At 50.0% G+C, this 19,966-nt stretch overlaps 8 protein-coding genes across 8 annotated transcripts; 5 read left to right on the forward strand and 3 right to left on the reverse strand.

The window, feature by feature from the left end:
* Positions 1 to 155: 155 nt before the first annotated feature.
* BDV37DRAFT_284914 (alpha/beta hydrolase) lies at positions 156 to 959 on the forward strand (the record flags this gene model as incomplete). The annotated part of the gene is made up of 1 exon (XM_032087608.1): positions 156 to 959. One exon carries the CDS (start codon positions 156 to 158, stop codon positions 957 to 959), a length of 804 nt encoding a protein of 267 aa, XP_031939584.1.
* Positions 960 to 1,047: 88 nt separating this feature from the next.
* On the reverse strand, positions 1,048 to 3,139 carry BDV37DRAFT_162820 (uncharacterized protein). Its single transcript, XM_032079190.1, has 3 exons — positions 2,755 to 3,139; positions 2,564 to 2,699; positions 1,048 to 2,505 (listed from the first exon to the last, which is right to left on the reverse strand). The coding sequence occupies exons 1-3, from the start codon at positions 3,098 to 3,100 to the stop codon at positions 1,137 to 1,139; spliced, it is 1,851 nt and encodes a 616-aa protein (XP_031939585.1). The 5' UTR covers positions 3,101 to 3,139; the 3' UTR covers positions 1,048 to 1,136.
* Positions 3,140 to 3,301: 162 nt separating this feature from the next.
* BDV37DRAFT_162822 (serine/threonine-protein phosphatase 2B catalytic subunit) lies at positions 3,302 to 6,021 on the reverse strand. The gene is made up of 5 exons (XM_032079191.1): positions 5,457 to 6,021; positions 5,056 to 5,387; positions 4,733 to 4,990; positions 3,769 to 4,676; positions 3,302 to 3,712 (listed from the first exon to the last, which is right to left on the reverse strand). The coding sequence occupies exons 1-5, from the start codon at positions 5,572 to 5,574 to the stop codon at positions 3,649 to 3,651; spliced, it is 1,680 nt and encodes a 559-aa protein (XP_031939586.1). The 5' UTR covers positions 5,575 to 6,021; the 3' UTR covers positions 3,302 to 3,648.
* Positions 6,022 to 7,030: 1,009 nt separating this feature from the next.
* BDV37DRAFT_162833 (uncharacterized protein) lies at positions 7,031 to 7,821 on the forward strand. Its single transcript, XM_032079192.1, has 2 exons — positions 7,031 to 7,123; positions 7,188 to 7,821. The coding sequence occupies exons 1-2, from the start codon at positions 7,108 to 7,110 to the stop codon at positions 7,709 to 7,711; spliced, it is 540 nt and encodes a 179-aa protein (XP_031939587.1). The 5' UTR covers positions 7,031 to 7,107; the 3' UTR covers positions 7,712 to 7,821.
* Positions 7,822 to 8,369: 548 nt separating this feature from the next.
* Positions 8,370 to 9,355, forward strand: BDV37DRAFT_273034 (Voldacs domain-containing protein; the record flags this gene model as incomplete). Its single annotated transcript, XM_032084990.1, has 2 exons — positions 8,370 to 8,656; positions 8,740 to 9,355. The coding sequence occupies 2 exons, from the start codon at positions 8,370 to 8,372 to the stop codon at positions 9,353 to 9,355; spliced, it is 903 nt and encodes a 300-aa protein (XP_031939588.1).
* Positions 9,356 to 9,711: 356 nt separating this feature from the next.
* BDV37DRAFT_273035 (uncharacterized protein) lies at positions 9,712 to 12,024 on the reverse strand (the record flags this gene model as incomplete). Its single annotated transcript, XM_032084991.1, has 1 exon — positions 9,712 to 12,024. The coding sequence occupies one exon, from the start codon at positions 12,022 to 12,024 to the stop codon at positions 9,712 to 9,714; it is 2,313 nt and encodes a 770-aa protein (XP_031939589.1).
* Positions 12,025 to 14,054: 2,030 nt separating this feature from the next.
* Positions 14,055 to 15,325, forward strand: BDV37DRAFT_162845 (putative carbonyl reductase). Its single transcript, XM_032079193.1, has 3 exons — positions 14,055 to 14,489; positions 14,570 to 14,953; positions 15,010 to 15,325. Exons 1-3 carry the CDS (start codon positions 14,240 to 14,242, stop codon positions 15,255 to 15,257), a joined length of 882 nt encoding a protein of 293 aa, XP_031939590.1. The 5' UTR covers positions 14,055 to 14,239; the 3' UTR covers positions 15,258 to 15,325.
* A 3,563-nt stretch (positions 15,326 to 18,888) lies between these two features.
* Positions 18,889 to 19,737, forward strand: BDV37DRAFT_284922 (uncharacterized protein; the record flags this gene model as incomplete). Its single annotated transcript, XM_032087609.1, has 2 exons — positions 18,889 to 18,915; positions 18,973 to 19,737. 2 exons carry the CDS (start codon positions 18,889 to 18,891, stop codon positions 19,735 to 19,737), a joined length of 792 nt encoding a protein of 263 aa, XP_031939591.1.
* Between the last annotated feature and the right edge of the window lie 229 nt (positions 19,738 to 19,966).

The raw sequence follows: 19,966 nt of genomic DNA on the forward strand, positions 1-19,966 counted from the left end.
ACTACTTCTCTTATAATCGTTCCTACTCACCTACTGCAAACCCACAACAGAACTACAACCCCCGCCGCCTCTGTTAAAGCCCAACTAAACGCACATCATCAAATCACAACCACCCACATACTAAAAGGAAAGCAAGAGAGCCAAAAAACGCAAAAATGCCAACAAAGACACCCACTCAATCCGACTTCCCACCGCACCTAACCGTCTCAATCACCTCCCCAAACACTACCACAACAACTACACGCCCACCGCCAAACATCCTCCTCCTCCTGCACGGCATCGGCGACACCAGCGCCACATTCAGCACCTTCGGCCGCGCCCTCAACCTCCCCGAAACAACCGTGCTCACCCTCCAAGCACCAACACGCCTTCCCTTCGACATCCCTGGATTCCACTGGGGTGACGATATCTCGTTCGATTCCCGCACGGGCGCGCTGGACATGGACGCCGGGTTCGCGCGCGCAACGCGCACGATAGTCGACGAGGTTATTCGCGGCGTCCTCGTTCAGAAATGCGGGTATAAATTGCGGGAGATTATGATTCTTGGTTTCGGGCAGGGGGGTATGGTGGGGCTTGTTTGTGCAAGGGAATTGGGGGTACAGCCAAGGGTTCAGGATGTGGGTGATTCTGGGGCGAATGATGGTGGTGGGATTGGGGGCGACATGGCGTTGTCGGGCGTTATCTCCATTGGAGCGCCGTATCCGATTTCGGGGAGTGTGGTTGGTGAGAAGAATCGGACGCCGGTGTTGCTTGTTGCTGGACGGGATTCGGAGGTTGTGAGTGATGGGGCGGTTAGCAGGACGAAGGGAGTTTTTGACTTCGTGGAGGTCACGAGGTATGCTAGGAGGGGAGATGGGATGCCCAAGGCTAGGGAGGAGATGCTGCCTGTTATGAGGTTTTTGGCGCGCAGGTTGAGGAGTTGGCAAGGGGTTCCGGAGGGGAGTGTGGAGATTTCTTAGGGTTGTTTTGGGAGTTGGTAGAGTGAATCTTATGCATGGTGTGTAGTGATGATGGGTGTAGAGTGGGTAAGACGATTTTGCGACACTTTGGTGATCTACTGGAATCTGGATTGCTAGAGGCAACATGAGGCGATGGTAAGTATGGTACATTGCTCTACACGGGTCTATGCGATGAAACTAGTCCACCTGCTCCAGGGCTTTTCTTGCCCGATCGATTGTCTTCCTGGCCTCAGTTTCGCCGACGTCCTCGTTTTGTGGTCCACCTTCTTGCACGACGGTATGCAGGTGCTCCTCCGTCTTAATCAATGCTGTCCGGCCCTCCTCCCGGACTTCGTCTTCAAAGAAAGCGCGGGCAGATTCCCACTGCTTTTGTTGCCGTCGTAGGGCGTAGATCAATCCAACTGCGACAATTGTGCCGGTCTCGTACACCGACGCTGTCGGGACGGAAACATATGTCAGTGCCGACAGAGCGGATGTCAAGGTAGTGGTTGACATGCTGAAAAGGACTAGCCTTTGCGCCATTGCCTGCAGGGAGGGTACTGTCGTCTCGAGTAGCCGGTTGCGACTTGTGGTTATCTGAGTCGGCCACAGTTCATCGGATTCGGGTTTATCACTCGTGGAGTCGTTAGAAGGCTGTTGTGCTGACCGAGAGGCGTCCTTTAGCTGCATCCCAAGACCGGCCTGGTGGAATCTTCCCGCAGTCCAGATCACCTCTTTCTCTGCACGCGGCAAATAGCTCTTTTCCAGAATCTCCGACGTGATCATGCCTACGTCGTCCACATGCCAGAAGAGCTTCCACCAGGCAAGGCCCTTCCATTTCTTTGTCGCAAACCCTTCCTCGAGTGAGCCACGCAATTCTGTATGCCCCCTCTCGGCCCACTCAGACACTGAACGGTCTAGGTTCTCTCGGACCTCATCTGAAAGTATGACTGCTTTTTGATCCTGTAATAACTTGTTCTCATCGGCAACAACCCCAGTCTCTGCGGCGTCAATCAGGGATGTGATTAGAGACTTGAGGGAGGGATCGAGAGCCCCTTCCGCCCGCAACGACGACAGCCAATCTTGAACAGCCTGCACACCGCTTCCATTCCAACCACGTTCATAAAGGGAGGCATTCTGCACGGATTCGCGGAACTTCTCGAGGGCTTCGTCTGCTCGATCGATGTCCACGAACGCAATTCGGTCATTGCTTTTTTGTGGGGCGGTAACTGCCAAATCGATGGCCCCATAAACTGAGCTTGTCTCTTTCTTCAGGTCCGCGCGAGAGACCAAGCCATTGTACGCAACCAAACCGTCTACCCCGCGGCCGCACACAACCGTTCTGTGGACTGGGTATCGTACGGCATTATGGCGGCCGGAATGTGAAGTCGGGATCGTCACTGTAGGGACGAGAAATGTATCTGCCGTGAAATGTGCATCTGATAACTCTGTCTCAGCACCCAAGGTAGACACTAGGATCTCGAGATTGCCTTTCTTAAGGATGGGGGAGGGCACGGAGATAGTAGGGAGAAGATTGTTTGGAATGGACTCTGATACTTCGCCGTATCTGTCGAGCGTCAGTAAAGCCTCCTATTCATGTCCCTTTTGCTGCAATCTAAGCATACCGAATGAGCAAGCCCTGTGAAGGATCAGAATCGTAGGTATCCAGTGCATCCTCCCAGCTCTCTCTTGTATTTAATGGATCGGCGAGTAACAACCGAACAAGCTTGCGCGCGGCAGTCGCATCATTAAGACCGAGAACTATTTAAATATGAACAAATATATCTGAGAGTACTGTTGTGAGGAAGAAACCCACCAGCAATACGGATTATGGGTGTTTCGCTCTCCAATCCGCGCAAAGCGAGCTGCAATCGGCTGATATTCACCTGCTCTGTAGCTACACCCTGGATCTTATTTAGGGCATCATACAGCTCTCTCAGCCGCGGTGGCACATGTCGGGCGTGGATCACAGACGATGTAGTGATAGGACGAGAGGAGGAAAAAGAGAGACGATTAGCTTCTAGCCGGGAAGAAACGATGCCGTTCCGACGCGTGGACAGGGTCCGTCTCCGTGTTGCGCAGGATGGGCAGTAATAAGCTGCGGTTTTGTCCCCAGCACGCGGCCAGCTCTTAGAGAGCGAGCCGCGCAGTTTGAGAGGCATTGATGGGTGGGGAGAGGGTATCTGGCGGGAAAGGTAGAGGGTATCAGTGATATATGGATTTGGAAGGGCGGATAATTGAAGTTGGTGTTGTGTCTTGGCGGCCGCGGAGGCCCGTGACTGCCGATTGCTAGCATTACGGCGAAATAATCCTTGCTACACTATAATGCTCAATATGGAAGAATTTCGTAACTAGACTAAGAGAAAAAAAAAAACTGCCTACAAATACCGCACAGTAATAAACAAGATAGGGGTGTGTCATGGTGTATCGATTCATCAACTCATGGAGCCAAGACGTCACGGACGCCTCGATAACTACAACAATAGTCTCTGTCGCAGTTCCAATACTCAATGCAATAACAGTCTGTCTTCTTGTGACAGACAGAACATAAGATTATGTAGCTGGGCCGTTCGCCAGAGGAAAAGCTCCTCGTTATATCGTCCGACTCAAAGGCGCTTTATACAGGTACGGATCAATATTTGCACACCGAGAAAGACGGGTTGAGCAGGCACAAAATCAAAGTGGAATGTTTAATAATAGTATCCTTTGCTCATGCTTCTCGACTCTCTCGAGCGGCATCTCGCTGCCGCCGGCTTCTGCCCGCGCCCGCAGACCTGTGAGAGGTTAGAGTACGCTCTTTCAAATTGTTTCTTTCACCATGCAGACTTACATGCTAATCCGCCGGGCCACGGTAGCCAATCCAGCGTCGTTATCTGCCTCACGTTGAGCACGCTCCAAGGCAGCCTGCCTTTCCTCCTCACTCCGCTTGAAGACCTCTTCACTACTCGGCGGAAGACGCTCGTTTTGAATGTCAACCTTACGGGCATCCTCAAAGTTCGTAATGGCCTGTTTGATTCCCTCCGCTCCAAGCATCAAAGTACCGGCGGGAAGGCGACCACCGGCTGCTGTCTTAAGCTCCGTGACCCTTTCGGACTCCTCACGCAACACTTGGAAGACTCGTGACAGACGACCGATGGCAAGAATCTTGTTCTTAATTGCACGTCGCTTGAATTCGCTGGATTCAACGTCCATAGGAACAGGGGGCGAGGGCGGGCCCGTAGGTGAAACGGTCGTAGGGGTGTCATCTTCCAATTCCTCCTTGGAGCAGGTGTTAAGGATAGCAATCAGCATGTCCGTAATCTTCTCACCGACGAAGGGAAGAGACCAGGTGAACACATCCATGAAGTTTGGCAGCCAGTACGGGTGTGGTGTGCAGTTGAATTGACGGATATTCATCACGTTGTTCTCGTACTTCAGGACGGCAGCTTTGTTGTTGTACACATCCAGATAGTTGGGCGCACTGAATATGGTCATCACGCTAGGGAAACCGGTGGTTCTTGTTTTCCGATACATGCGGTATCCGGCATCCTGAGCCTCATGGGCACGAATAATGGAGAGCAGGTTGTTCTTTTCCAGGAAAGCACAGGCGGCAGGGTACGAGAAGAAGTAAGAGCATCCTCGAACACTGTTGTGGACAAAATAGTCTCCAGTCTTCTCCTGTCCAAACTCTTCCAGGGGATCAGCCCAAAGAATGTCACACATCAGGCCATGAGTTGGGGGCTCCCTGAAACGATCAATCTGCAGGCTGTATCAGTACCTAGCAGTACTACTATCACGGAATTTGCTTCACATACCGACTTGATATCCTCGAGTGTGTGTAATTCGGGGCTTAGGCCACCGTGGATACACAGGAATTGCTTGTTCATGACCGCCGCCAGCGGCAAAGAGCAAAAGGATTCAATGCAAGCCTCATAGATGCGCTCGCTATATTTGTGCTTACACTCCAGTTTAAAGGTGAAGTAATCCGTCAAATGCCTGCACTCGTGGTTACCTCGCAGCAGCCAGAGCGTATTCGGGTACCAGATCTTCAAAGCCCAGAGGTAGAGAACACACTGCACAAGGTCAGACCATTTCCGCTACATAACTCAGCCACGGCGAGACAGCCGAAGGAACTCACTTCAATGCTAAAATAACCTCTGTCAACATAGTCGCCTAGGAATAAATATCTCGTCTCAGAGGGATCGCCGCCGACTTCGAAAAGTTTCATCAAATCGTAATATTGTCCGTGAACGTCGCCACACACTGTAATGGGGGCATCCATCTCGAGCAAATTAGGCTCTGCCTTCAACAACTGCGTACCCGCTTGTATAATCCATAGCGCCTGGTCTTCAGTAAGACGACCTTCACGATAAAAGTGCTGTTTCAGAAACTGGAGGTTTGGCTTAGAGGGGTCCTCAGGGGACCAGAACTGTTCGTCCGTCGGCGTCTGCAACGCCGGCGCTTGTACCTCTGCAGGATCACAAAATTGTCAGGATAAAAATTACAGAAAAAGGAAGCAAGGGATGCGGCATATCCTACCTTTGACAACCCGCTCCATGGTGGACACCTGGGTGCCATCTTCCATGGTATGTAACGTGAAGTCAATCTCCGGGACTGGCTTCTTCTCCGTCACCGCTCGCGCTATTGTGCGGTCCATCTTGAGCCAAATTCACTAGAAGGCTCACAACTAGGATCTTGAAAATCGCAAGAATCCAAGGCCGCAGTAAATAGAGCGGGAGCGAAGAAAAGGGGATGGGAGAGGGGTGGAAGCTTGACAGCGCGGAGAACCGATGTTTGGTGGGGTTAGAGCGCGGCGGGATCTCACACGCGAGGCGAAACGCCCGAGTTGAGGCTGAGATATGGTTGACCCTAAGGTTGGGAGTGCGGCACGTTTAGAGGGGAAGAAAAAAGTTTTTGCAAATAAGAAAGGTTCCTTTAATCCAGCAGGGTAAAAAAAAGAAAGCCAATGAAAGGACACCTAGCTAAGTGGAGTGAGTAAAGGGGGTTTAAAAAAAGTAGACGTGGGTCAGTGTTAGAATAATTAAGAACAAGAAACAAGGAAACAGTCGAGGCCGGATCTAAGGACTCTGAGATGCTGGGCAGGGGCTGAATGGTAGTGAAAGGTACAGTCCGTACGGAGCAGTGGTAACCGATAATGCCCGGTTACTAGTAGTAGAGATGCTCTTTCAAACTCCAATGGTATAACATGCTAAACTAAATATAGATAGCGCATAAATTGACAAACAGTTCTAGGTCATAATATAACTTATATCTGACATTTTGAGATACTAGCGTGTACCATATAAGAGTCTAGATCTACTAGATACCTGGAGGACTAGAAATTCCACCATAGACTTGTAAAGGTAACGGTTAGTATCAAGAGTTCTCCATATCCCACAACTAGATTACTACGCCTCCCTTATTGGTCTACAGTCTACCTGTCAATGATTCGGGTGACACATTGGGTTCACTTCGGTAGATCACATTCACATATACAGAGGGATGGGGGTACTTGTTCATCACCTGCTGTGTTATTTGCGTTGCAGACCATGGTGGATCCCTCGAACCCAACGTTGCTGGGGGAGGTAGAAAAGCTCATCATTTCAAATCAGATACAGAGATAATATATGATTAGTTTGCGTTGCTAAAAAGGACAAAGTATGTCTTGAAACAAATAGCAAAATAAACAAGTAATCGCTCTGTAAGCATCACAAGAGAAACCCAGATTACTCAAGATACTGTACTTACCCCTTCAGCATTAGAAGTTATATCTTTCAAGTTCGAAAACAGAACTTCAAATGCAGTATCACCAGATCAAGGTCAACATCTTTCAGCGCCAGCAGTATGAAAGCAACACAAGGCAACCGGGGCAAGATGTCCAACAAAACTAACCCCAGTGGGAAAATGAGGGTGGGGGTCGAGATCAGCCAAATCAACATTGAAGTCAATCTAAAATTTGGAGATCCACGGATGGCATAAATTATGACGGGTAATTTATCAATACTGTACTCCGTATTTGCCGTACTAAAAGGTACCGATGGCGTCACGGGGGATTTCCCCCTCACTGAATCCGGAGTATAACCTCTGATTATCTTGAACAACAACAACCCCGTGTTCACCCTCAGATCGTTGTCTAACTATCTTCCTTCAAATAATTTCTCCCGAGTCACAATTCTCCCAACTACCAATAATGTATGAATCCTACCGTAAGTCCCCTCTGACCCCCCTTCTCGCAGCGTATCCTGACCATCTATCTGTCCATTTGTCCAGGCCCACATCCACTCCTGGCACAAGTTCCCCTGACCGTCTCTCCTTTCATCAACCTCCCTTCCTCAGTCACCCTTCCTTACACCTACAAATCACTTCCCTCCACACTTCCGGCATCCGTAACAGTCGACCCTAGCAATCCTGAGACTAAACCCCGCTATGTCGTCTCCGCGAGCGGTGAGCACGCTGCATCCCCCGAGGAAATCCTAGCGTCGTGCAAGTCCCTTGAAGAACTTCTCAACAAGAACCGCACGGATGCGGAGAAGGCCATACAAAATTGGGAGGAGTCCATTGTGCAGCGCGACCTCGCGGAGAAGAGACGAGTTGCGCCCGGGTGGTTGGACCGGGAAGAGAAGCTTCTACAGCCGAGCAGATCTATGGCGAGCCCAAGACCCTCGGGACAACCAGAGCACAGCTTGCTGGACAGCTTATCTACGGATCCAGATGCGTCGAAGTTGCCATCGATGAAGCCGCGCGACGAGGGTGAGGAGCTGGATAGAGTGTTTGGTGGGCTGAACGTAAAATGAGTGGTCTCGACCAATTGAGCGTCAGGTACGATCACCACCCTTGACGTGGCAGTGTCGTTTAGCTTCCTCTGCTGTGCTGTGCCCCATCAGGGAAAGTCACCGATTGGACCACTCCAATCGACCTTGCGGTAGAGTTTGCAGGTTTAGCTGCACCCCATATGCAGATTGCAGAGCTTTGTCAAGTGAGAACTGTGCAGCCTCAGCACAGACGAAGCTCACTATGCCGCACTATCGCGTAGAGTCGGCCCATATGCAGGGAGTATACTATGGGGTTAGAATCATGATCTTATGTGGGGAAATATTGTTTACAGTCGGGCCCAGTCTTGATCTTATCTTCAAGAGGTCTAACACCCATCACCTGCGGGTCTTGATGTTTACAGGCAATGAACAAAATGTATTATACTATTTAGTGCTGCAAAACCTATACTTCCATTATCCTATAAGCTAATTCTTTGTGGCATATGTCTAATTAAAAGCAATTATCTTCGAGTAAAGGCGAACTCCCCCACCCAGCAACGGCAGCCCCTCCGCCTCCAAGCTCACCTCCGCCAAAGCTCCCCGGCAGAAATATTAAACCACCGCCAACTAAACCTCCCTCAACCAAACAACCCGCAACTCACCCCTCAACAACCCTCTTTAAACAACCCCAAAAAACAAGATGGAACCGCTCCAAACACCACCAGAAACCTCGTCCTTCGTCCTCCTCGCCGACCACCAGTCGCGCACCCCATCCTCCTTCCACTCCGGCCCCGCAGTCCTCCACTACCACAGCAAGCACTGCAAGCTATCCATCCTGGAACACGAGCTCCAAGCCAACCCAGTGCTAAACTCCCTCCGCAGCGCCGATGCGACAACCACCGCCAACGGAACAGAGCCCCAAAACGGCTCCGACGCCGAAGGCAAAGAGATCGTCATCGATGGCGTAGACGTCTGGGTGACATCCGAGTAAGTCTCTCTCACACCCTACTTCAAAACTACAAACTACCTGCAATTGATGAGACTAATGTGATCTTGGGGGGGAAATTCAGTAAATTCCTCCTCTACAACCCAACCCACCAAAAAGGCCTCTCCATTCCCTACCCCAGCATCTCCCTGCACGCAGTCCAGCGCCTCACGCTCCCAGATACCGACTCCGAGGTGCAAGGCCTGTACATGCAGATCGCGCTCCCCGAGCAACCTGGCGCCCAAGAAGATGACTTCGAAGAATGTATCACGTTGACCGTTGTCCCACCCCCGGAGTCCCAGCAGCAGCAGCAGTCCGAGGAGGATAACAAGCCGGACGAGACGCCCACGCAGGCGCTGTATAATGCCGTCTCGGCGTGTTCGAATTTGCACCCGGATCCTATGAGCGACGATGAGGATGAGGAGGGTGGTGGTTCGGGGCTGTTGTCGTCCGGGCTTGTGGAGATGGGGAGTGGGGATGGGGGATTGCCGCCGCCGATGGATGGCAGTTCGGGGTGGATTACGGCAGACAATATGCATGAGTTTTTTGATGAAGAGGGGAATTGGATTGGGGGTGGGGAGGAGCCGACTTTGTCTCTTGGTCCTGGGGCCGGGACTGTGAGGGCTCGTGAAGGGGAGGATGGGGATGGGGATGAGCATATGCAGGAGGAGGAGGAGACTAAGTGGAGGAGGACGGATTAAATGAATGAGGTTTTGGGGGTATGTATAGATGTGGCGTAATCAATGGCTGGTTTGGTTCAGATCTGGGATAGGTGCTCTTTGGATGGGCAGGTGAGAGGATTGCATCCGTGTGTGTACTTCCTTACCAGCCTAAGGCCGGACAAATCTACTGTGATGCCTGGAAAAGCGTAAAATATAATTACATGCTATATTATTGGTATTTCGGTTTTACTAACTACGCCTATCTAACAATCCAGTGGATATCAATCGTTCGCCCGTACATCAAGGATCAAAGAAATAAAGCACCTGTCCTGCCTGAACACCCAAAAAGCATAGAATGCAACACGTAATAGCAGCTACCTGAGCCCGCCATACAATTATTCTTTCAAAAACCCGTCCCCATCATAGAGACTGCCTGGCGTCGCAGCGCCGATGCCCAACCCCACAGCCCTCTTAACGGGCGTCGAGAATTCCGGTCGTGCACTCTTGAGACGTTCTGGCTTCCGAGGTGACGACTCACCGTGCAGCTCTGCAGGCCCGGACTCTTCGGAGATGATGGATATTGTAGACTTTTTGGTGGGACGACGGCTCGGGGTGCGACCGTGGTCCTCCCATATCGGGACGATGTGGTTCCCAGCCCTGCTGGAACTGCGGGAAGATGGACGCTCTGACGGCTGGGTGTAATTTTGCTGTTGTGTAGGGAACGAGCTGTCCAGAGCCGGCTTTTCCTGCTCATTCATATGTTGGCTGTAGGGCCGCGGTGAGCTTGTGGTTATGCTTTTGGCGCGCTGCACAGAGTCGACTGACTTGCGGTTTGATCCATGCTTCACGCTCTGACTGCGAGGGCGGATCGGTGGGCTTGTGGCGTTGGCACCATTTTCTAGTAGATGTGACCTGGCGCTATTTAGGCGTGGTCTAGCTGGCTGGCTGCGTGGTCCTTTGACGGCGGACCGGCGAGGACTGCCTGGACTCGGGGCATTTTCGTACGCCGTTGGCGAGCCGCTGTACTTAGGAGCCATCCAAACTGGAATAGGCTTGTCAGGCGAAGGGGTATCGATCAGGCTATCTCCGAAACTAGGGGGCAGTGTAGTGATGATCTCAGGAAGGGTTTTGTCCATGCCAGTGTTCAGCGTACTCAGCACACTATCTATAGAATCATCTCGACTATGCTTCCGCTTCTTAGACGAAGCCAAGTAGGTTGAGTTTCGGTACGAGGGTGGACGACTGTCAGAGATCTCTGTGATGCGTGTTACGTCTCCTTGTGGGTCAGAGCCGATCCGGCTCATCGAGAAACCGGAGACACTTGAGCGCAAAGACGAAATATTGGAAGCCGATAGATCAGACATCTGTGATGCGTGCATGTCAAGCTCGTCTAACTCCTCCGGCTCCTCAACCATTGGAGCAAACGGAGCTCCCCCAAAAGTAATAGGTGGCTGGATTGATATCCGGACACAGTTCTGTCGTCGATGGCCTTTTCGGGGACGGTTGCCGCTTCTCATAGCGGAGGCTAACGGGGGTTTGAGATAACCATTAGAAGATGGCAAGTGCGATTCTTGGATAGGTGAAATGTTGGTCCACCCTTGAGCACTTGAGCGACTGAAGCCCGCAGGCATGCCTCCATAGAATGGGTCATTTTCCCGCCGCTGGCTTCCATACACAGAGTATCGTTGTAGTTGACTGAAATGTGGCAGCAAGGCTGGGTTACAACCCGCCATGCGCTCCTGGTCAGTTTGCGGAAGAGATTCTCTTCTAGGCGGGCGTACGTTGAGGGATTCGCTTCTTCTGGGGGGCGCGCTAATTCGTTCCATGGAGTGAATTGAACTGCGTGCTGTTAAACTTCGGCGGGGAGAAGTACGATCCGGTTCGAGTCTCTCCGCCTCACCCGGCAATGAGCCTGCTGGGAAGACAAATGGGGCTGGTGATCTGGAGTAGAAAGCAACACTCCTTCCAACGTCGTTGGCACTGTAAGGGGCGAATGTTGGACAGGGGGGCAAAGCTGGCGAAGTAAATACACTATCCATGCCAGCCGAAGCCCTTCTGCTCTCATTCATAATAGAGCTATCAGCGGTCTCAAGACTCAGCGACGAAAACCGCAAAGAGTCATTCTTGGAGAGTCGAAACCGGTTCGGCGGGTAGGCACATGGCGGCGGCGGCACTGGTTGATCTGGAGCAACCCCCGGCCGTTGAGCGATAATGCTTGCCGTTCGTGGCCGCGAGCAAGACAAGTCGAATGATTGGTATCTGTCCTCCAAGACAGGGAAGAGGCCACTCGAATGGTCCCTCTGGTATAGTGATGGTCCTGGTCCTGAAATTGGCCGTATACTTAGATCAGCATCGTGCTTCTCCTGTTCCCTGTCTGGTGTATTTCTGGGTGAAGTTTCTGTCGGCAATTCAAGAGCTCCATCAACTGCAGAGATCGAAACGTCATCCCTTGGCGAGGAGGGCCTCCGAGAGGCAGGTGGCCCATCGATATTCTCGGTCAAAGGTGTCAAAGAGTTTATCCGGTATGGCCTCAGCAGTCTCGATTGTCGACGGCAGCCGGACAGGGAGCGGCACAATGAACGGCCCTTCTCCGTCTGCGGAGATAGGGTATCCGAGTCGTCCTGTGAATGAGCTAAGCTTTCGTGTGATTCCAGCACACCCCACTCGTTTGGTCGCCCGTATGGAAGTTGCCCGTACTGCCGGAGCATGGAGCCTTCCTCCCGAGACAGGTCGGTCATTGTCTCTGCGGGGAAGGTCTGCATCCCAAGGAATTGCTTCCCAGAGAACCGGCGCCGTCTCTGGCGTACCCTAAGCCATGCCAGAGTGCCACTTACTCCCCCCACGATGCAGATAGCCGCACAGACTACTACTATCGCGACAACGGACGACAATTCCAACATCGTTGATTCCTCTTATGGTGGCCGACAGACTTTGTTGATGACCAACTTAGGAGCCCATTCATACAGAGTTCGATCCTATGTCTGCTTGATAACTCCAAAGGCAGCGTGCTGCTGCCTGGAAGGGTTCGTGGAGAACGTCCGGGCGGCTAGGGAACCTCCTGTCGGTGCACACAAACACAATCCACGATAGCAACGCAGGAGGCAAAAGACAAAAACAGATGCATCCCGGAAAAAAAAGGTAGGCGTCTGGGAAAGGGGGAAGGCGTCTGTTATGGAAAACCCGCTCGAAGCTTTGGAATGTGGTCACATTACAATTGAGTACGCGAGGAATGCTGCGATACTTGAATCCCCAGGCTCCTTGTCCTCCGGTCTATGATGACAAAGTAAATCATCAATTCAGGGGTACGATTCTAATATACAGTGGCGTATTCAAACAACTAAAAGGTTTTCCCTGACACCTGTATGTCCATGCCGTGGGAATGGGGCGTTTTTATGCTTAGGGTTACCCAACAAGGAGTCATCCTCGGAAAAGCGTTGTCACCCTTCCACACAAGAAAGTCGATGCTGTAATTTGCGCACCATGAGGTCAGGTAGTTCACAATCATGTTTCATATTTCCGTTGTGCTGCTAGAAAAATTCGTTGTTCTGAATACAATATATAGACATTCGTGCGCACAAGATAGGGCACGACGTGTCTATACGCCGGTAATTGCTTAGTCACCACAGGCATGCATACCACCGAATATTCCAGGGAATCCCAAGCGTGCATCCAAGTCAACGATCTTGTCCTTGCACGATACGTAGTTTCGGTGCGAGGTCCCGTATTATAGGACTATTCGGATCATACAGTCCAAATCGAGGACCTGTTGGCACTGTTTGGCCATGGTATAATACCTGCAGACCAATGGCCATGGAAGATCATATGCAAAGATAGAGCGAGTTACTCATTTGGCGTACTCAAATGTGACAGACGGAACGGACTCAGGGAATGAGGGACCATCATGGTTAGTTTAGTGAAGGTAGTCAGGATCGGATCCTAGCAACTGCGGTAGATAAATGCATCGTCTGATGCACATGAATTAACGTTCAACTGCCAGTTGTCATTCGGTTGGCGGGTAAACTTGGTCTCGTCGAGGACAGGTCATTGGCCGGGGGCGAGATGCAATGTAGGGTGACAATGCGCGTATGAGTGCTGGAATGATCTTCAAACGGGAGCATGTAGGAGGGGCATTTGTTTTGCTTGCCGGCCTCAGGCAGCCAAGGTATCACGGGACTTGGATCCAGGGACGAGTGGAATAGCATCATCGAGACCCACTTCAATCTCCCCTCTCACAATCTCACCCACTCTCTCTTCCCCCACCTTCTCCCGGCACCAAGAGACAAAGCCATCCACTTTCTAGTATCAAACTTAATGATCACTCAAAGGAGATGAAAATAAGCCCAAAGAAACGTCGAACAAAAAAAAAAGACCTGTGGAAACTGATCGGTCTCACCGCAAAATGACAGGGCAATAATCCCGGGAACCGTCGAATTTTAATCTGCCCAGACAGGAGTGAAAGTTCGCGCGGATTCCCTCCCCCACCACGTCTGTCACATTGAATCCCGCCTTTAAGACGTTGGTTCCCTCTGGGTCCGGGGCGGCATAGCGTCATAACCCACCGGGGCCCAGATCTCGACTTCTCCCAGAGCCACTGGGACAACGTACGTGTTGAGATGTGGAAGGTCCGTCGCTATTGAACCTTGTTATAGTGTGTGTGTATGCAACGCAAAGCATGAACAACATGAGAGGCAGCAGAAAATCAAATAACCAAAAAATCTAAATATGAATAATCATGTTCACCCCGCCATAATCTCTCTCACCGATCCCAGCTAGTACCCTGTGTGCGCAGCTCCCGTGCTTATATATAGCTATCTGCTGTCGACAGTTCGACTTTTTCTTATCTTCCTCTCCCCACTCCTACCTACTACCTCTTCCTTTTCTCTCCCCCGTTATTTCCACCGTTCTATAGAATATCCCGTCAGAATGGCTGCCAACCCCATCCAGAATGGTCTCTTCGTCCACGAGAACACTACTGCCCCCGAGCACCCCAGCTTGCTGAGCATGTTCTCTCTGAAAGGCAAGACCGCCATCGTTACTGGTGCTGGCGCCGGTATTGGTCTCGCTGTCGCCAACGGTCTTGCGGAAGCTGGTGCCAACGTTGCCCTGTGGTGGAACACCAACGACAAGTGCCCTGAGCGTGCCGCTGAGATCGCCTCTAAATACGGTGTTCAGAGTAGGTTCCTGCTCATCCGTTACGTCTCTTAACCGTCCTGCGTCTATATCATGGCCTGAGCTTTTACTGAATGTATCCAGCCAAGGCTTACCAGGTCAACATCACCAACGCCGAGGCCGTGCAGCAGGCCGTTGACCAGACCGTGAAGGACTTCAACGGCCGACTGGACGTCTTCATTGCCAACGCCGGTATCCCTTGGACCCAGGGTCCCATGGTTGACGGCCCTCTTGCCCACTACACCGACGTTGTCAGCATCGACCTCGACGGCACCTTCTACTGTGCCAAGGCTGCCGCCGCCCACTGGAGGAGACAGAAGGAGGAGGGAACCGACCTCAACGGCAACAAGTTGACCAACTTCACCTACGGTAGCTTTGTGGCTACCGCTTCCATGAGCGGTCACATTGTCAACTTCCCTCAGATGCAAGCTGCCTACAACGCTGCCAAGTCGGCCGTTATCCATCTCTGTAAGTTTTCCTCTGTTTCTGATCTGTCTCGGACTCTACCAGGCTAACGCCTCCAGGCAAATCTCTTTCGGTTGAGTGGGTTAAGTACGCCCGTGCCAACACCGTCTCCCCCGGCTACATTGCGACCGAAATCTCCAACTTCGTGCCCCAGGAGACCAAGAACATCTGGAAGGACAAGATCCCCATGGGTCGTGAGGGTCGCCCTGAGGAATTGAAGGGTGCCTACCTCTACCTGGCCTCGGATGCCTCGAGCTACACCACCGGAGCAGACCTGGTTGTCGACGGTGGCTACTGCGCTCCATAAGTGATATCCCTTTTTAATTTATTATGTCCCGGCGATTCTTTTACATCTTGGGTTTACTATACATAACGGCTTCAAACGATAAACAATAGACGGCTGAACGATCTTTGGATGTCCAAAAATGTATTGTGTGTGAAGTTAGAAAAGTAAATTCGGATCTTGAAACCCTGGTGGCGTTTTCCTTAGGGTTCCTGCACCACGATCAGGCCTTAAAGTCACGGCCGTGGACGGTGACACGAAGCCTTGCAGATGTGGCTTGCAGCATATCATCTCTTGGCCCAAGGGCATTGGCGCGTGACTCCCGCAAATGTCCGCCACTTGCCAGGTTAAACGTAATACTTTTCTTATCAGCCGTAACCGCCCTTAGTAGTTCACTGACAACCCCTCTTCATGTCCACGCCCAACCCTCGGGACAGAAATGTCATACTGCAGATATAGTGTCCCGAACAAACAGATATATCAATAATAATAATCCTTTATTTATCTCACAATCCTCGTTGTACTTTATCGACCATAATCCTGACCGTTTGTTGATTTTTTTTCCAAGCAGCTATTAGCCGCCGTGCCCTAAATAAATTTACATATTCCCGACTATTACTACCACACTGCTCCTCGACACACAAGACGAGGAAACAGATCCATCTGTATTGAATCCAAATGAAAAATACAATAACCATCATAATCAACCAGCCGGATAGCCCAACGATATGAACTACATGCACAAAAAATCCTGAGACTATAAATCGGTCTCCATGCCAGCCCTAACTACCAAGACTTGAATTGATGGGGTAGAAGGTATGCCTCAAACCACTCATAAAACATAAAGGAAAAAACGCTAGTGCAGTATATAAGAGAGAAGGCTCTCCGGAAAACAGCCATGTACGCAGAGTTAGGATCCTCGTTTCAACACCCGCGACAACTAATACGCTCATTTACTAGTCACCATCGGATATGAAGAGTATTCCCTTAGGCTGTCTGTTTTTACCTTAATTAAGGTGTTCCCAGCGGGATATCATGCTGGAAGATCAGCTTCCCAGTGCCTCTCATGTTGCCAAGTACGGGTTGTAGTGTAGTGAAGTAGGATGTGATTCAGCTGGAAGAACGTCAGGTAACTCTTAGCAGCAGTAAGCTTGAGTTAGATGCCCTGGTCAAGCACTCGAGGCTTCAAAGGTTTGGGGAATATATGTAGAGGAGGAGTGTATTAACTAAAAGCTGCGGTTGCCACTTAAAGGATATGGCCTATGGAATAGTAATTTCCGTGAGTATTTCAGTGAGACACGCCATACAAGTCAGGACGGTGATAATATTTACTACGCCTTATTTGATACTCCTGAGCTCACTAGTATTTTAAGTGTTTATTTATGTCTTATCTATAGTTTACTCTGGATGCAGATACCTGTTCTGTTCTAACTGGTCTTCTAGTATAGAAGCTACCTATTGCTATTTTGTAATTTCTAGATAATAAACTTGAATGGCCTGATAAAGGTAGCCTCAACGAGCAGTTGAGAAGCTGCTCTTCGGCCGAGTGGCCTAGAATTAGTCTCCTGTCTTGACTATCGATCGGAGATCTACCTTTAGAGGATACTAAATCTTAGGAAATTGCTGTCATCGAAATCTGTAATATACTTAATCACTCCGCCCTAGCTCGTTTATACTCTAAGCAAGAAGCTAGAACGAGAATTGGCAAGGGATAAGCTCTTAATAGCTGGGGAGCTATCTCAAGCCATCTATAGCTCTTCCGACATATACATAATTGGAACTATTATGGGCAAAGATCTTTCATCCACTGGGAGTTGACAAGAGATGAAGTATGAGGTTTCTTCAAAGTTAAATACTTTCTTAACCCTTTTGCGTTGGCTTCACTGTTAGGAAGAGGGTTGACTACCAAAGCGATTAATAAGAAAACAGCTAATGTCTAAGATATAGCAAAATAAGTCTCTGTGTATTTCTTAGCGCAATCTATGATTTCTCTACAGAAACATCGATCACTATTCCCAGCACCAGTACAATAATTGACAAGATCAAGATTAGTCCAGTAACAGACACCATGAAGAAAAGAATCCACACAAGCTACAAATTCCTCCCAATGTCACATATCACCAGCATCACATAAAAGAACATAAGAAGCAATTCTTCTAAAAGACCCAGAAAAACAAGCCAACAAACGTGTACTAAACGTGCAACCCCACAAACAACCCCACCATACAATCAACCGCGCGATCCCAAGACGCCTCCAACCCGACTCCCCTCTCAATCCGCATCCTCAGCTCCATTTCCCACGCCGGTGTCGGCGGCTCCAGGGCCTGCGGGTAGATTTTCCCCGTCTCCAGATCGAAGAACCTCCCTAGCGGGGTTCTGGGGTGCGATGCGGGGAAGTTCGGATCGTCGGTTGATATCGATGACGGGTAGGAGGGGCTGGTGGAGTTGTTGTTGTCGCTTGCGGGTATTGGGGTGGGCCTGTGCGTTTGTTGGTCTTCTTTCTTTCGGTGTGTTTTTTTTATGTTCTTCCTTCATGTTTCTTTTTTTTTTTTTTTTTTTTTTTTTTTTTTTTCTTTGGGGTTGTTGGGTTTGGGGATCGTACATACTATTGATCTTCGAAGTCTTCGCTCTCGGACTCGAATTCAGTGTCATCAGTTTGAGAACGGAACTCGACGTAGTAGTTTCCGGGATCGAGACATTGAGAACAGTAGGTGAGATAGTGGGTGATCGAAGCTCGGTTGAGGAAGACGAGGAACATGGCTGCGAATATGAGACAGGTTGCTGGGTAGAGGGTGACCATGGGTTCGGCCATTTAGGCTGTGGATATCTTTGTTTTCTAATGTAGTTTCTTTGTATCTTGTAAATGAATCCGATCTATGGGATTGTAGGTCTTTATATGTTTGAGATATTGGAAGATGTGTAAGTATCTCTGTTGTTAATGATGATATACTTCTATACAGCAGAGTATAGTATACGGCGAATTGCCGTAGGGCGATGTAGATCTCCTTGTTAAGATAGACGCTACGGTATGCGAGAATCCCATTCTGTTTGGTCATTGAGGTAGGTATTGTTTCTATGGTCTATTGTATTTATTGGTGTTTCAGATTATCGGATGCAATGCTATGTATGTAATGCATGTCATGATCTCCGAGATTGGATTAAATGTACATAGATCTGTTAACACAAAGCCCTACTGGATCACCACACAACGCAGACAATGAATGCACTGGACAATTTCAACAATAAGACTAAACTCGATGTGTTTGGAAGTCTGACAATAGGTCAAAGAAACACAATGCCTTGTCCTGTTTTACCCCAACCCAGTGATGGGGTCACGGGCATCGAGGACAAAAGTCAGGTGGGGGGCCATTTGATGTAGATCTCAAATTCTTGACAGACGTCATAGGCATTGTCGGTCTGGAAAGATCATGAGCAGGAATAATTATAGAGAAGTGCAATCGCTGTGTTTTAGATTTATTTCTATTTCAGTTTTTGTTTTCCTTCCTTTTTCCTTACGTAGTGTGTTGAAGAAACGAAGGAAATGACGATCCCATATCGCAATAGACGTCCAACACCGCGTACACGCATGCAGCGTCAGCCGACCAGCGACCAACATAAGACGAGAAAATCAAGAGACAAGACAGACACTGCCAATATGAAGCTCCTAGAGCAAATAACGATGGTATGTATTTTGTCTTCGAAAAGAGATATAAAAAAAAAATGTCATTAACGCAAGCAGAATATCGCAATACAAGAAGCCCTAAAATGTACTGCCTGCAAGATCGATCCACCGGACCCAGCTTCCAGTGGAGACCATGGCTCGGAGAAAAATGGCCTAGATGAAGACGTTCCCATTGCTGCTGAAGGACGCGCCTGGCGTGAGGAATCTCCTCTAGGCACAGTAGTCGCGGCCGGCATCGAAGAAGATTCCCTCCTTACAACGCCCGCACCAGCCTTGACGTCCGGGTACGAACGGTTAATGACGCCCTCTCAGATCGAGCTCTACGAGGAACGAATAGATCGATACATCTCCCAAGACCCCAATAGGGATAAGGAGCTCGCTCGGTATCGTGTTGACTATCATATCCACGTACATTACATGTTTCACCGAGGGATGTTGAGTCTTTGTCGCGACAATGATGACCGGGATGAACTGAAGAAGTGGATGTGGGGGCTGAGGAAGTACGAAGAGCTCGAACGCATGGCAGGGGATTCAGGCCTACAAATACCTGACTTCAGCATACCAGATAGGGCACCGTGGCCTGAGAACTGCGGGTTGATGGAACATGAAGAGGGGTTGTGGAGAAAGTGGGAACCAAGTCGACAGAGACAGGTCCAGAGATCGAAGTTCAAGTGGAAGAAGATCATGAAGGAACGCGAGAAACAGAGACAGTCCCAGTTCGTACAGCTACGGCTGGCGCACCAGAAATGCAAGGTGCAAAAGGTGAACATCTACTGGGGGAAGGGGATACTCCGCGAGGTGGCGCTGGACTCGCCATGGTGAGAAGATCAAGGAACGAATGTATTGTACCGTGGTAAGGCTCAACACAGACATATTAGCTTGACTGGGATGGCCATCCCTTCGTACGGTATACCAACTAGTAACTCAATCAGTATCAGGAAAGCTGCCAAGGAGCGACCCTTAGTGCGAGATTTTGAAGAGACTTAAGAAGACCAAGTATAAAATCAGATAGAAAGGTATCCAAAAACCAAAACGCCGACTCTTTCACACT

Source organism: Aspergillus pseudonomiae, assembly GCF_009193645.1.
Source record: "Aspergillus pseudonomiae strain CBS 119388 unplaced genomic scaffold BDV37scaffold_53, whole genome shotgun sequence".
Classification (NCBI taxonomy): domain Eukaryota; kingdom Fungi; phylum Ascomycota; class Eurotiomycetes; order Eurotiales; family Aspergillaceae; genus Aspergillus; species Aspergillus pseudonomiae.

Excerpts from the sequence above, each read along its gene's own strand:
- BDV37DRAFT_162820 (XM_032079190.1), bottom strand. The coding sequence starts at position 3,100 with ATGCCTCTCAAACTGCGCGGCTCGCTCTCTAAGAGCTGGCCGCGTGCT. Across the intron at positions 2,700-2,754 it reads ACCCATAATCCGTATTGCTG|TTCTCGGTCTTAATGATGCG; the intron begins GTGGGTTTCTTC and ends ATATTTAAATAG. Across the intron at positions 2,506-2,563 it reads TCACAGGGCTTGCTCATTCG|ATACGGCGAAGTATCAGAGT; the intron begins GTATGCTTAGAT and ends GACGCTCGACAG.
- BDV37DRAFT_162822 (XM_032079191.1), bottom strand. The coding sequence starts at position 5,574 with ATGGACCGCACAATAGCGCGAGCGGTGACGGAGAAGAAGCCAGTCCCG. Across the intron at positions 5,388-5,456 it reads CATGGAGCGGGTTGTCAAAG|AGGTACAAGCGCCGGCGTTG; the intron begins GTAGGATATGCC and ends GTGATCCTGCAG. Across the intron at positions 3,713-3,768 it reads GTGGCCCGGCGGATTAGCAT|GTCTGCGGGCGCGGGCAGAA; the intron begins GTAAGTCTGCAT and ends AACCTCTCACAG.
- BDV37DRAFT_162845 (XM_032079193.1), top strand. The coding sequence starts at position 14,240 with ATGGCTGCCAACCCCATCCAGAATGGTCTCTTCGTCCACGAGAACACT. Across the intron at positions 14,490-14,569 it reads CTCTAAATACGGTGTTCAGA|CCAAGGCTTACCAGGTCAAC; the intron begins GTAGGTTCCTGC and ends GAATGTATCCAG. Across the intron at positions 14,954-15,009 it reads GTCGGCCGTTATCCATCTCT|GCAAATCTCTTTCGGTTGAG; the intron begins GTAAGTTTTCCT and ends TAACGCCTCCAG.